Source organism: Rhinatrema bivittatum, chromosome 1 (genome assembly GCF_901001135.1).
Source record: "Rhinatrema bivittatum chromosome 1, aRhiBiv1.1, whole genome shotgun sequence".
In the NCBI taxonomy this organism is placed as follows: domain Eukaryota; kingdom Metazoa; phylum Chordata; class Amphibia; order Gymnophiona; family Rhinatrematidae; genus Rhinatrema; species Rhinatrema bivittatum.
In genome coordinates this window covers 708,308,210-708,324,535 of record NC_042615.1, presented here as the reverse complement: position 1 = coordinate 708,324,535, position 16,326 = coordinate 708,308,210, and the positions used below count along the sequence as shown (strand labels likewise).

The 16,326-nt window shown below is 45.1% G+C and overlaps 1 protein-coding gene across 1 annotated transcript in view; it reads right to left on the bottom strand.

Annotated features, from left to right (window-relative positions):
- Positions 1–16,326, bottom strand: part of SREK1IP1 (SREK1 interacting protein 1) — a 125,894-nt gene that overhangs the window by 24,213 nt on the left and 85,355 nt on the right. Inside the window, exon 2 of the mRNA XM_029576331.1 lies at positions 13,159–13,206. Coding sequence (XP_029432191.1) covers positions 13,159–13,206 — 48 coding nt within the window. The remainder of the gene's footprint in view (positions 1–13,158; positions 13,207–16,326) is intronic.

Here is a 16,326-nt window from a genome sequence, read left to right as displayed (position 1 = left end):
GAAGGATGATATTTAATAGTGGAAGGTATGTTATTTGAGAAACCTATAGTCTTTAAGTAACATTTATGCCCCCAATAACCATGAGCACCTGGCTAGGATCTTATCTTCATACTTACACTCAGTTGGTAGTTGGGGAGGGATTTAAATTGTGTTTTGGATAATTATCTAATCTAGTTTGAGCAAAATCATTGGGTAAAGAAGTTGGGTATGTTATGACTATCAGCCGCAGACGGCTGCAAACAATTCAACTCACGTCATGTGCTGCCCTTCTCTCCTCTCCGGGCATACTCGCAGCTGGGGCTAGCCGCTACCGCCGCATACCTCCGGTTTCCCAAGGTTCCCCGTGGTGGTTGGGACGCCGCCGCCATCCACACCGACTCCGGGCCTTCCTAGGCGCATGCGCGTGCCACCGGGCCTTCCTTTGAAGACTCATTGGTGGGAACCTCTCGGGCGTCCCCGACTAATGACATCACTAGGATGAGTTCTTAAGCACCACCTTTGCCCCTTGCTAGCTGACTCGGCAACAAGTTCCTTCGCTATTGGTGCTTGCTCCTGTCTCCTCTGACCCATGGTTCCTGTTTCGGATCTACCTGTGACTCTGGCTCGGGTACCCGCTCCTTGGGGGCCTGCTCACGCTCCAGTTGGAGACCTTGTCTTCAGGCTTCCCCCGCTCCTCGGGCTAGCCCTGCGCCTTCCAGAGGTCCTGCCTGCTGGCCTCCCTGCTCCTCAGGGTTGCCTTCCAGAACTGCCTTACTACTTTGGAGACTCGAACCTGCGTATCCTCGGTCCTTGGGGCAGTGCCTACGCCAGTGACTGTACTCTGCGCTTCCCGCTCCTTGGGGCTGCGCCTACGTTCTGCACCGGTGACTGTGTTCATGCTTCCCCGCTCCTCGGGGCAGTGCCTACGTTCTACACCAGTGACTATACTTGGCACCTCCCCGATTCTCGGGGTAGTGTCTTCGTTCCTCTACCAGAGGTTCCATTGTGCGCAGCCCCGCTCCTTGGAGTTGCTTATGTCATTACTTTGGAAATTCGACTCGGCCTTCCCCGCTCTGTGGGACAGCCTACGTCATCACATCAGAGCCTCTTTCGCCATGCAGCCCCGCCCCCTTGGGACTGTCTCTGCGGCATACCTCCTGAACTTCCTGCCTTGCGCTTCTCTCTCGGAGGGTTCTGCTCTGGCACTTGCATCTCCAGCTCAGCCTGTATACAGTGGGTTCCCTCTTAACTGTGTCTCTCACCCCGCTCCTCGGGATCCCCCACAGTATTCTCCCTACAAGCTCCTGCGATCACGTGGCTGCGACGCAGGACGCTCTGTTCCTCTACACACTACTACATCTCCTGCTGCACCTGACCTCACCTCCCGACGGTGAGGACCTGTGGCTCCTCTCAGCAGGTGGTTACAACCTCACCTCGGCCAAGGATCCACAAAACCCACGAATCCTAACAGATTGCCAAGTCCATGGACCCAGCAGAGGTCTCAGCTATCCAGGCCATCCCTGGCCTGGTACAAAGAATCAGCGAAGCAGCAAAAGTTCCTGGAAACACTGGCAGTAGCCATTGATACTTGAGCACTCGTTTAGACGCTGCCGTGACGGCCGCCACGACTACCAAGCTCAATTCCTCCACCTCTATGCCAGTTCCTCGGCCCACCGTGCCCTTGCCGGCACCTCCACGCTTTTCAGGGAACCCTTTTATGTGCAGGTTTTTCTTGAATCAATGCAATATGCACTTCTGTCTGCAACCAGCTCACTTCCCAGATGTGATCACCAAGACAACCTACATCCTTTCCCTTCTGAATGGTAAGGCCTTGGCCTGGGCAGCACCTCTCTGGGAGTGTGCTGACCCAGTTCTCCGAGACCTTCCTGGGTTTCTTGCCTTATTTTGCTCTGTCTTCGACGATCCAGGCAGAAAAGTCATTTCCGGGTCATCACTTCTCCATCTCCAACAAGGTTCTCGTTCATTAACTGACTATGTTATTGAATTCCGGACCTTTTCGTCGGAACTTCACTGGGACTCAGACTGCTTACGATCCATCTACCTCGAAGGTCTGAGTTCCCGGATTAAGAATGAGTTGGCGACTCATGAATTGCCTGCATCCCTGGACTCTTTGACAGACCTTGCTGGTCGCATCGCCCGCCGCCTGCAAGAGCGTTCACGGGAGTCTAGAGCGCCCAGAAAATCTACACCAGGCTCATCCCTAACTCGAAGTTCGTCTTCACCCAGGATGTCCGCACCTCAGAGCAAAACTGAAGATGAGCCAATGCAGATGGGCTGGAGCAGACTCTCCCCCAAGGAACAACACCGTCGCCAGCAACACCGTCTGCCTGTACTGCGGCAAATCCGGACATGCCATAGCCTCGTGACCAATCTGTCCGGGAAACTCCCAGGCCTAGGTTCAGCGGGAGGACTGCTCCTAGGCCTGACTTCGCCGTCTCCTCCATTGACAGTACCCATCTCAATTAAGAAGGATAACCAGGAGTTTCACACTTTGGCTTTGGTGGACTCTGGGGCTGGTGGGAACTTTATTTTAAAACAATTGACCGAGCATCTCTGGAACCCCACCATCCGCTCCCCAGTGCCCTTACTCGTCTCGTCCATTCATGGAGAACCTGTACTTGGTGAGGTTACTCACACCACGACTCCTATTCAGCTCCGCGCAGGGTCTCTGCAAGTAGAAACCATTTCCTTCCACATTCTGGACAAGGCCATTCATCCTGTGGTCCTGGGACTGCCCTAGCTACAGCAACACACCCCGCAGTTCGACTGGGCCACCTTACAGCTCTTGTGTTGGGGCTCCGCCTGCTATGACAACCATCTGGAGTCGTCTCGCCCCTGCCTTGCCTGAATGCTTCGCTATCTCCTCCCGGTCTTCCACTACAATACTCTTCATTTGCTGATGTGTTCTCTAAGAAGGCCATGGACACCTTATCCCCGCATTGTTCTTACAATTGCACTATAAACTTGTTGCCCAACACATAGCCTCTGTTACGCCCATTGGTTGCAGACAACTGCGACCTCTCATGCTCACTTCCTTTCTCCTGCACCATCAATCTTAGGAAGAATGGCGGCCTCTGCCAACCAATGCCGACCTCCCCGGAGTCCCCGGGACGGCGTGGGTGCTGCCGACCGCCATATTGTCTCCGGAATCACCTAAGGTGTTGCCCGTGCGTGCAAGGGCCTCCTTTGTACACGTCATGGCGGGAACATCAGGGGCGTCCTCTCCGGATGAAAAATCAACTCGCTGCTGTACTTAAGTTGCCCGGCCCTCTGCTGCTATGAGTTAGCAAGGAATTCACTCATTGCTGAATCCACTCCATTATTGGACTTCCAGTTCCAGATTCCTCTCTTGGCGTGTGGACGCTCTGGGTACTCGCTCCTCGGGGGCCCTTCCGTGTTCCTGGCTATCCGCTCCTCAGAGGGCCTTCTTGCCTTGGAAATCTACTTGACCCACTTCTCGGGACACTCTCCTGGAATTACCACTTGTGAGCACTTTACTACAGACTTCAATGATACTAGCTTTACTGAAGCTTCTCTGCGGTGTACCTTGTACCTCGGGCCACTACCGTTTCCTCTTTAGTAAAAGTTGTTCCAGTATACCCTGAGCTGCAGGGTATTGCCGCACCAGCTACAAGATCCACTTCCGGGTTCCAGCACCTCTGTCTTCTCATCATCATCATCTTCAGTAGAGACATCCTCGGCAAACCCCGCTCTGCAGGCCACTACTGGATCTGCACTTCTGAAGTAATCTCTACTCGTCTGAAGGGACTTCCTGGTGTACCCCGCTCTGCGGGCCACTACCAGATCTTCACATCAGTGGTATCATCCTGGGTATACCCCACTGCTCAGAACTGTACTTATTTGCATCTCCTGCTCTGCGGGCTCTGCCTTTCCTTCCTTCATAATAAAGTCTCTATCATACAGCTGTGTCCTACGCCGCTGAGACCGTGCCTACCGATGGTGATGAGAGGTGTCTCCCTGTGGGCGGAGACACCTCTCATCTCGGCACAGGGTTCACATCCTTACAAAAACATAACAGCTTCCTTGGGGTAGGATCTACCCATTATCGCTAACCAAGACTCAGGCCATATCGGAGTACATCTGCAAGAACCTGGCCAAAGGGTTCATTTGGCCCTCCAAGTCTCCCGCGGGAGCAGGATTTTTCTTTGTAGGGGAAAAAAGATGGCTCACTCTGTTGCTGCATCGATTACTGAGGCCTAAATCAGATCACCCTAAAAGACCGCTATCCATTGCCTTTGATTTCAGAGCTTTTCGATACACTTCGGGGAGCAAACATTTTCTCCAAATTGGACCTCAGGGGAGCTTACAATTTGGTCCGTATCCACAAAAGCAACCACACGTAACAGCAAGAACCTTGTGATGCCATTTGGCCTTTGCAGTGCCCCTGTGGTTTTTCAGAATCTCATAAATGAGGTCTTCAGAGATATGCTTTACCAATGTGTTGTGGTGTACCTAGATTACATCCTAGTCTTCTCCCAAGACCTACAAAGCCACCGCCAGGATGTCTCTCGTGTCCTCCAGCATCTACCGGACAATAAACTTTATGCTAAACTCGAAAAGCGTTCCTTCGAGCAGGAGACTGTTCCTTTCCTTGGCTATGTGGTTTCCAGTCAAGGGTTCAGAATGGATTCCCAGAAATTGAAGAGTATCCGCGATTGGCCTCAACCTACGGATCTCAAGTCTCTACAGAGATTCCTTGGCTTTGCCAATTACTACCGGTCTTTTATTCGCCATTAATCTATCCTGACCGCACCACTCACTGCCATGACTTGCAGGGGGACAATCCCTATCAGTGGTCGCCTGAAGCCATGACCGCCTTCCAGGATCTTAAGGCGCCTTTCTCCAGGAGCCGTGTCTCCGCCATCCAGATCCCAGGCGTCCATGCGTAGTCGAGGTTGACGCCCCCGACATTGGAGTAGTGGTGGTTCTAAACCAGTACTCGACTACCCATACCTTACACCCGTGTCCTTTTTTTTCCTGGCACTTCTCTCCAGCAGAACATTATGCAATCGGGGATAAGGAGTTACTGGCTATCAAGCTGGCCTTCGAGGAATGGCGTCCCTGGCTCGAGGAAGCCCAACACCAGATCACAGTGTATACCGATCACAAAATCCTTGAGGATTTACACCGTGCTCAGCGTTTGAACCATTGCCAGGCCCGTTGGGCCCTCTTTTTTTACCAGATTTAATTTCCTGCTGCGCTACCAACCTGCAAATAAAAATTGCTATGCCGATACACTCTCCAGATCCTTCATTGCAGAGGATGTCCCCAACATCCTACGGCACATAATTAAACCTACTAAGGTCATCCTGTCCACCACATTTCCAGTGCCACCTGGGAAGACAGTGGTCCCTTGCCAATTACGACGGAGGGTTCTTCGGTGGGCTCACGATTCCTTGACGGCAGGACACCCGGGTCAGTCTAGAACACTCTCCACACTCCAGCGGTTCTATTGGTGGCCTACCATGAGAAAAGACATACAGGCCTATGTAGAGTCCTGTCCTACTTGTGCCCGCCATAAGCCTCCCATGGGATGTCCATGGGGACTCTTGCAACCGCAGCCTATCCCGAGTGAGCCATGGACCCACATCGCAATGGATTTCATAGTGGACCAGCCTGCCTCCTGTGGCAACACTACCATCTAGGTCACCGTCGACCATTTTTAAAAAATGGTCCACTTCGTGGCTCTGCCTGGTCTCTCTTCAGCACCACAGTTTGTTAAGTTGTTCATCTTATTGCGGGAGCGCTAGGCAACTCTCCCGATTCTGGGGAGATGTGTGCCCTTGGACCACGGCGCGACTGCAGAGAGGAGCTCCGTGGAAGCGCCGCAGAAGGCAAGACGTGTCCAAGCATGGGAGGAACAGGCTGACCACCGCCCTAACCTTTGCCGAACCTGCACGCACCGGTAGAGACTTGACAGCCCTTTTGGACCTGCCACTAAGGAGCGGCAGATGCGGCAGGAAGGACAGAGGTCGAGGACAGGCGATGGTACTGGAACTAGGAACAAGAAGGGGCCTCGACCTTGGACTAGGCTGAAGACTTGAACAAGGCGAGGTTACTTAGAACTTGGAACTCAGACGTGACGAAGATGCTTGAGATGTGGAACTCAGACGAGACGAGGACTCTTGAGGATTCAAGGCAAGACAAAGACATGAGGAGCTTGGGACTCAGAAGAGACAAGAACACTTGGTACTTGGAACTTGGAAGGACTCAGACGAAGACTTGGAACTTGGAAGAGTTTGGACGAGGACTTGGAACTTGGAACTCAAGAAAATCTGAGGTACCTTTTGTATTCTTCGTTGATGGTGCTACCACGGCATTTTAGAGAGAGCTCTTTAGTTACTCCCTCGATTTTATTGTGGTGATATTTTTGCTCCTCCTTGCAGTTAAAAAGTAGTGTTTCTCAGTTTTTGCCCATGATTGGTAATGAGGCATTTCTCCCGGCTATCTATCACTCAATTTTTATGAAGTGGGATGCTCAGGGGCTAAGAGTGATTGCACAATTTTTGACTGAGGAGGGGGATATAAAATCTTTTACGGACATGGTAGCTGAATTTGAGTTGGATAACAAGCGCTATTTTCCTTATTTGCAAGCTAGAAGTTATAGTCAATCCCTGAAAGTGACAGATTAGGGCAAGAAAAACAGGGTACTGCCATCGGAAATATTTGATATAGTAGACCCCACCCGGCACTCTACATCTTACTTTTCCTGTCACTTCCTAGACCTGATACTTAACATTGATTTTGGGCAATTAGTGGCAGGTTGGAAAGCTGAGCTTGATCTAGATCTTACAGTTTCAATATGCCCTCTTTTTCAAGAAAATAAAATATTTTACCTGTAATATAGATTTACAGGAAGTATAATATAAATTCTTAATGAGGAAATATTGTTCTCAAAAGAGGACATTCCACATGAATAATGCCCAGTCTGCTGTTAATGAAAAATGTAATCAGGTGCCTGGGACTTCAATTTTGGGGATGTAATAGGTTCTTTTTGGAACTGGGGTGCAGTTACCTCTATAGTCAGATGTCTTGATATTTGATAATATGCGGGGGGTGGCTTTAGGTAAGAAATTCATGCGACTTAAGATCTAGAAAGTCCTGTTATTGGCTAAAAAAAACCCATCTTGCAACATTGATTGGGAAATGAATTCCCGATATTAACGTAGTGGAGAAATCAAATTCATATTATGTGTGTAAATGAAAAATATGTAGATAAAATTGTTCTGATCAGAAAACATAGATTTTTTTGTTCCTATTTGGGACTCTTATTTACAATCATTGCCACATCAGGCCAGAAGTTTAATCTTGAATGACTACTGACTGCCATTTATGTAGATAGTGGATTTCAGTTGATAGTAGTCCGGCAGGATAACAGGTAGGGGAATTGGAGGCGGGGGATATCAGCAGTGGGAGGGATTGATTGATTGCAGATGAGATATGGTGCATATTATATATACGGGCATTGGAAAATGCAAACCAGTGAACCCGATCCCATTTATGTGACATTCTTTCCTTGTTCTCCATCTGTATTTTTGAAATCAATAAAAATATTTGAACATAAAATAATAAAAACATACATGTTCATAAAAAAAACAAAAACTAATATAACAATTTAACCTATTCTCTAATGGGTTAATTTTAAAAGCCCGGTGCGCGCAAATACCGAGAGTTATGAATGTGGCTGGGCTGTGCGTGCGCAGAGCGCATTTTGAAAATGGCCTGGTCACGTGTGTATCACCTGGTATATGCGGAAGTGCCGGGCTCTATGAAAGGGGTGGACCGGCCGAGACAGCGGCCATTAGGCCCTGTCCAGGGGAAGTATGCACTGGCAACCAGCCAGCGCATGGAACTTACTACTGCTCAAAGAAGCAGGTAAGTTCAAAAATAAAAAAAAGAGGATAGATAGAAGGAAGGCAAAACGATAACCGGCATGGTTAAAAGGTGAGATGAAAGAGGCTATTTTAGCCAAAAGATCTTCATTCAAAAACTGGAAGAAGGATCCACCAGAAGAAAATAGGAAACATAGAAACATAGAAATGACGGCAGAAAAAGACCAATCGGCCCATCCAGTCTGCCCAGCAAGCTCCCACACTTATTTTCCAATACTTATCTGTTTCACCGACCACCAAGTTCAGGGCCCTTACATAGAAACATAGAAATGACGGCAGAAGAAGACCAAACGGCCCATCCAGTCTGCCCAGCAAGCTACGCACTTTATCCATTTTTTTATTTCCCTTTTTCTCTCTCCCACCTGTTACTATTGGCTTACAGTACCCTCCAGCCCTAATTCCCCTCCAGCCCACCACCAATGTAGAGAGCAGCGCCGTATCTGCATCCAAGTGAACATCCAGCTCAATTAGGGGTAGCAACTGCTGTAACAAGCAGGCCACACCCCTGCCCCATACTCTTACCCACCCCTGTTTTGTTTTTTTTTGTTTGTTTGTTTTTTTTGTTGGTTTTTTTTTTTTTTTTGGAGATGGCAGCCCTCCATCCTTCCACTCCGTGAAGGTGGAACACCAACCACTGGCATCCCGCTCCGTGAATGCCTCTGTGGCTACTGCCACTCCGTGCAGTGTTTTGCTGCCTCCTCTTTATTCACGCCCTCTAGACTTGATGGATCCACAGTGTTTATCCCACGCCCCTTTGAAGTCCTTCACAGTTTTAGACCACCACTTCCTCCGGAAGGGCATTCCAGGCATCCACCACCATTTCCGTGAAGAAATACTTCCTGACATTGGTTCTTAGTCTTCCTCCCTGGAGCCTCAGCTCGTGACCTCTGGTTCTGCTGATTTTTTTCTGATGGAAAAGGTTTGTCGTCTTTGGATCATTAAAGTTTTTCAAGTATCTGAAAGTCTGAATCATATCACCCCTGCTCCTCCTTTCCTCCAGGGAGTACATATTTAGATTCTTCAATCTCTCCTCGTATGTCATCCGATGAAGACCCTCCACCTTCCTGGTTGCCCTTCTCTGTACCGCTTCCATCTTGTCTTTGTCTCTTTGTAGATACGGTCTTCAGAACTGAACACTGTACTCCAGGTGAGGCCTCACCAAGGACCTGTAAAAGGGGATAATCACTTCCCTTTTCTTACTCTATATTCCTCTCTCTATGCAGCCCAGCATTCTTCTGGCTTTTGCTATCGCCTTGTCGCATTGTTTCGCAGACTTCATATCATTAGACACTATCACCCCAAGGTCTCTCTCCTGCTCCGTGCACATCAGCCTTCCCCCCCCATCGAATACAGTTCATTCGGATTTCCACTCCCCATATGCATGACTTTGCACTTCTTGGCATTGAATCTCAGCTGCCATATCTTCGACCACTCTTCCAGTTTCCTTAAATCCCGTCTCATTCTCTCCACTCCTTCCAGCGTGTCCACTCTGTTGCAGATCTTAGTGTCATCCGCAAAAAGACAAACCTTACCTTCTATCCCGTCCGCAATGTCGCTCACAAAGATATTGAACAGGACCGGTCCCAACACCGATCCTTGCGGTACACCACTTAAAACCGCTCTCTCTTCAGAGAAAGTTCCATTTACCATCACACATTGTCTTCTGTCCGTCAACCAGTTTGCAATCCAGGTCACCACCTCGGCACTCACTCCTAAGCTTCTCGTTTTATTCACCAGTCTCCTGTGCGGAACCGTATCAAAAGCTTTGCTGAAATCCAAGTAGATGACATTGAGCGCTCTTCCTCGATCCAATTCCTTGGTTACCCAGTCAAAAAAGTAAATCAGATTTGTCTGACAGGATCTTCCCCTGGTGAATCCATGCTGCCTCTGGTCCAGCAATTCTCCGGACTGTAGATAGTTCACTATTCTCTCTTTCAACAGTGACTCCATTACTTTTCCCACCACCGAAGTGAGGCTAACCGGTCTGTAGTTACCAGCCTCCTCTCTGTTCCCACTCTTGTGAAGCGGGACCATCACCGCTCTTCTCCAATCACTCGGCACCACTCCCGTTTCTAGGGATCTATTGAACAGGTCACACAGCGGACCCGCCAGCACATCTCTGAGCTCCCTCAGTATCCTTGGATGAATCCCATCAGGCCCCATGGCTTTGTCCACTTTCAGATTCTTTAGCTCTTCCCATACATTTTCTACTGTAAAAGGATTTTCATCTATTCCACTTCCCTTCAGTTTCTTGTTGTGTAGAGATGGTCCTTCTCCAGTGTCTTCTTTAGTGAACACAGAGCTGAAGTATTCGTTTAATATTTCTGCCATTTCTTCATCTCTCTCCACACATTGATCATTTCTACCTTTCAATTTCACTATACCACTTTGGACTTTTCTCTTTTCGCTGATGTATCTGAAAAATGTGTTGTCACCATTTTTTATCTCCTTGGCAATCCTCTCTTCCGCTTGACTTTTTGCCAACATGATTAATTTCTTTGTCTCCCTCAGTTCTACCAGATATTCTTCTTTGTGCTCCTCCTTTTGGGATCTTTTATATTTCTTGAACGCTGTTCTTTTAGCCTTTATTTTGTCAGCCACCTCCTTTGAGAACCAGATAGGTTTCAATTTTTTTTTGCTTTTCTTTACATTTCTAACATATAGAGTAGTTGCCTTGGCGATTGGTCCTTTTAGATTGGTCCTCTGCTGATCCACATCTCTCTCGTTCTCCCATCCTTTTAGTTCTTCCTCTAGGTACTTCCCCATTTCCTCAAAGTCCGTGTTTTTGAACTGTAAAACTCGGGTCTTTGTGGTCTTGTTGGTAACTGTTTGATTCAAATTTCCTACCACCCCCTGCCATTGATGCAGAGAGTAATGTTAGAGTTGCATCAAAAGGTGAGCATAAGGCTTAATGGTTACAGGTAGTAACCGCCACAACAAGCAAGTTACCCGATGCTTGTTACCCAGACTGCACAGATCCATGCCTTGCTGGATGTTGTCTGACTGTAAATCCTCTTTTCCACATTAAGTGTTGGCAAGTTAAATGTAAGACATTGATAAGACAGGCTAAGAGAATTTGAAAAGAAGTTGGCCGTAGAGGCAAAAACTCACAGTAAAAACCTTTAAAAATATATCCGAAACAGAAAGCCTGCGAGGAACTCGGTTGGACTATTAGATGATCGAGGGGTTAAAGGGGTACTTAGAGAAGATAAGGCCATCATGGAAAGATTAAACTATTTCTTTGCTTCAGTGTTTACTGAAGAGGATGCTGGGGAGATACTCGTTCCGGAGAAGGCTTTCATGGGTAATGATTCAGATGGACTGAACCAAATCACGGTGAACCTAGAAGATGTGGAAGGCCTGATTGACAAACTGAAGAGTAGTAAATCACCTGGACAGGATGGAATGCGCCCAAGGGTTCTGAAGGAACTCAAAAATGAAATTTCAGATCTATTAGTAAAAATGTGTAGCCTATCATTAAAATCATCCATTGTACCTGAAGACTGGAGGGTGGCTAATGTAACCCCAATATTGAAAAAGGGCTCCAGGGGCGATCCGGGAAACTACAGATCAGTTAGTCTGTTTTCAGTGCCAGGAAAAACAGTGGAAAGTATTCTAAATATGAAGATTACAGAACATATAGAAAGACATGATTTAATGGAACAAAGTCAGCATGGCTTTAACCAAGGCAAGTCTTGCCTCACAAATCTGCTTCACTTTTTTGAAGGAGTTAATAAACACGTAGATAAAGGTGAACCAGTAGATGTAGTGTATTTGGATTTTCAGAAGGTATTTGACAAAGTTCCTCATGAGAGGCTTCTAGGAAAATTAAAAAGTCATGGAATAGGTGGCGATGTCCATTCGTGGATTACAAACTGGCTAAAAGACAGGAAACAGAGAGTAGGATTAAATCAACAATTTTCTCAGTGACGAGAAGTGGGCAGTGGAGATCTGTACTGGGACCTGTGCTTTCAATATATTTATAAATGATCTGGAAAGGAATACTACGAGTGAGGTAATCAAATTCGCAGATGATACAAAATTATTCAGAGTAGTTAAATCGCAAGCGGATTGTGATGAATTGCAGGAAGACCTTGTGAGACTGAAAAATTGGGCATCCAAATGGCAAATGCAATTTAATGTGGATAACTGCAAGGTGATGCATATAGAGAAAAATAACCCATTCTATAGTTACACAATGTTAAGTTCCATATTAGGAAGAGATTTAGGCATACTGTATAACACATTGAAATCATCGGTTCAGTGTGCTACGGCAGTCAGAAAAGCAAACAGAATGTTGGGAATTAGAAAGGGAATGGTGAATAAAACGGAAAATGCCATAATGCCTCTGTATCGCTCCATGGTGAGGCTGCACCTTGAATGCTGTGTACAATTCTGGTCGCCGCATCTCAAAAAAAGATATAATTGCGATGGAGAAGGTACAGGGAAGGGCGAGCAAAATGATAAAGGGGATGGAACAGCTCCCCTATGAGGAAAGGCTGAAGAGGTTAGAACTGTTCAGCTTGGAGAAAAGACGGCTGAGGGGGGATATGATAGAGGTGTTTAAAATCATGAGAGGTCTAGAACGGGTAAATGTGAATCGGTTATTTATTCTTTCAGATAATAGAAGGATTAGGGGGCACTCCATGAAGTTAGCATGTGGCACATTTAAAACTAATCGGAGAAAGTTCTTTTTCACTCACTGTTAACAATCTTCTTGCTCACGAAGGATATGAGAATGAGGGTGCAAAACCAATAACTGTGATGGTTTGGATGAGAGCACATTTAACTTGTTGAAGATGGTGAAGACAGTGAGAGGGAGCATCTTGGCAATGGGTAAGCAGGGATGGTCATTAATACAGGTGTGGGAGTACTAAGAATTCATAATGGGGGAATGGGACAAGCAAAGCATCACTGCAGGATTGGGTGGGTTGACTACAGATATCGCCAATAGGGGCAGATGAAGCATGGAGAACCATGACAAAAAGCAGGAGGGACAGAGGAGAAAGGGGAAGAATATTAGCAAAAGGAGAGCAAAGAGAGAAAAAAATAACACTTGTAGCTACATAACTATATAATCAACAACATTACTTTTACTACTTTTACTATAGGCTATGAGTAGCCTATAGCCCCAAGGAAAACTCCAAAAGCCAGTCTATTCTATTATAAGATGGAGATTGCTTAACTAGAGAAAATGTTAAATGTCAGTTAAGTAATGCATATGGAGAATGTTGTATATACTTACGGTAGCCACATTTCTTACATCCTGCTCGGATATTGTCCTTGTTGCCACCTAACAAACATAATTTAAAATTAGATTTGGGCACCTTCCATATGCAGTAATGTATCAATTCAGTTTAAGAAGAACTAACAAATAATGAATTCATTCTGAAGGCCTATTTCTTCATTGCAATGGCCAATTTTGACATTTAACAGGCAATGATAAGAAGTAATAATAGCTAATTTACAAGATGATGGCCATTAATGAGAAATTTGAGAGAGATTTTAACTGTATTTCTTCCATCCATCAGTTTTAAAGGAAAACAGAAGCAGAGGATATGATGGCAGCAGCAAGGTCCATCTTGTCTGTACATCCTCCCTTCCTACTGAAATAGCATATATCTTACTTGATCTCTTCTTTTGCCATCACTTTTCCATCAAAGATTGCTTTGATCTAAGAAGAAGAATATCTCGCTCTGTGGACTTGTTTAAAATGGAAACTCTGAAGTTTACATTTGAGATGATAAATATATATAACTGATTGCTATTCCTATTAGACTTATTAAATACATATACTAAATAATGTTGACATACTTGCAATTAATACAATAATCAGTTGTAAATCCCATCACAGTGAGGGTATAGAAAGGGTACAGGTCGAAAAATGAAGCAGTCCAACCAAGTCGATGGTAAGTGGATTTCAATTCAGACAAACGTAAGGCAATGGTAAGAAAATTTGTACTAGAAACAGTAATACGGAAAAGGACAGAAGTAGTGGCATTAAGTAGATACAGAATTTAATGTAATATTAAGATGCAACAAATCAGACATCAAGCACACACAGTTACACAATAAATGATGGCAGATGAAGACAAAAAAGGTCCATCCAGTCTGACCAGTTGAAATTCATTAGCTGTGTGCTTAAGATTCCCAAACATAACCCAACATCAACCCCCGCCTTGGTTGCACAGATAATTTACCATTAGGGATTATGATATTATTCTACAATTGTATTAAAAGGATGCATCTGGAATAGCGCATATACTGAGGGACAGAGCAAGAAAAACAATGAAAAGTAAATATGTTAATTATTAATAAGAACATAAGAAATTGCCATATTGGGTCAGACAGAGGGTCCATCACGCCCTTTATCCTATTTCTAACAGTGGCCAATTCAGGTCACAAGTACCTGGCAAATACCAAAATATTAAATAGATCCCTTGCTACTAATGCTGGTAATAAGCAGTGGCTATTCCCTAAGTCAACATGACTAATAGCAGTTTATGGATTTCTCATCCAGTAACTTGTCTAAACCTTTCTTAAACCCAGTTAAGCTAACTGCCTTAACCACACCCTTTAGCAATGAATTCCAGAGTGAAAATGTGTTTTTTTTTTCTGATTTGTTTTAGATGTGCTACTTGCTAACTTCATGGGGGTTCTCCGTAGTTTTTCTATTATCTGAAAAAGTACCCAACAATTCACATTTACCCATTTTAGTTCTCCTCAGCCATCTCTTCTCCAAGCTGAACAGCCCTAACCTTTTTAGCCTTTCCAAGCAGCAGGCCCTTTGGCTGCCTGTAGGAGAGGGAAGCTGGATTTTAAATGCCATAACAGCAGCACTGGTGGGTGAGCACTATAACTGGTGAGGAGCAGGGCTTGAAATGCTGCAGGTTGCTGGAGCCCTTCAGTCACTGAATCCACAGCTTTGGAGCAGCTCTTTAATCATCCTAACCTCAGGGTAAAAAATGATTTAAATCAAATGTTATTTTTAAAAAAACCTAGGGATTTATGGGTGAAAATTGGTTTAAATAAAAAATAAAGGGCCCTATAGAAGAACAAGACCAGAAAAACAATTCTCTGGATAGTGTATCAGCATATAGTGGAAGCAGGGTTTGCAGAAACATCAGAGAAAATGGCAGAAAATTAAATTGCTATCACCATATGAAATTTAGAAATTTTGTAAAGGATTGCTATTTTGCACCCCAGGGAAATAAAAATCCTCAAAATGAAAAACGGACTAAATATTTTTAAGCAATAAAAAGAGATAAAAGAAAAAATAGTCAGACCAAATAGAGCCAAAGTGTTATCTATTGATGATACATCACTGTTTCCACCAAGCAATATGCATTCTATGTAAAAATCATATAGATCAAGAGACAATTGACAACAAAGAGCCATTTTCAGTAGATTATGGTGCCTCAAGCCATTTAATTAAATAGTGTGAATTATTTGAGAACTACATTGCACTAGAGGCCAGATCTTTAACAATGTAGATAGTATGTCCAAGGAAGCAGTGGAGTAAAGGTATTCACTTCAAGTCATATGGAGATAGCAACTATGAAGATCTGATAGCTGAAGATGTAAGAACATAAGAACATGCCATGCTGGGTTAGACCAAGGGTCCATCAAGCCCAGCATCCTGTTTCCAACAAAGGCCAAACCAGGCAACAAGAACCTATATGCACCTGAGTTAGCTGACAATTTCATATTAATTTCCAAACAATGAGATACTGGACAAAGTGATTTTTGAAAAAGTCGATTGCAAAGTGAAAAATAGCAAAGAATGTTTTGTTCAATGAGTGAAAGTGAGAAAATCAAAGGTATTCATTTGAAGGCAGGAGTTCTTGATACATACAAACATCGTATCAAAAGTAAACCATTCAAGAACCAAGCAAAAACCCTAACACACATGGAATGTGGAACCATGCCAGTTGATTCAATTGGTGATAGCCGATATATATTTGTCATCATAGATGATTGCAGCTGGAAGTTGAACATATTTGTAGTACTGAACTCTGCAGAACACCTATAGGCACTGTCATCCAGGAAGAATTCTCATCTACTCTCACTTGTTGAACAAGATTATTCCCCTTTAGGGACATTCCCCTTTGAGCCAAAAAAAAAGTAATTGTCATTGATGCAAGCAATGCTCACGTGGGAATTCCCACACATGCTCAATAGAGCTAAAAGCTCTCCTAGATAGGAGAGACAAGTCCATTCAATGTCACCAGATGACATCACCCACATATTATGGCTAATTTAGCCCTGCTTATCGATGGAAAAAGAACCAGAGACTGGAATACTTAAAAAATCAGTTTTATTTTTAAGGCATTACAAGGAGAGCTAGTGACAGCCCTGGTCAGGCATTGGCATTTCCTCAAATGCTCTCAGCATTACTGCCTCTTACGCACGT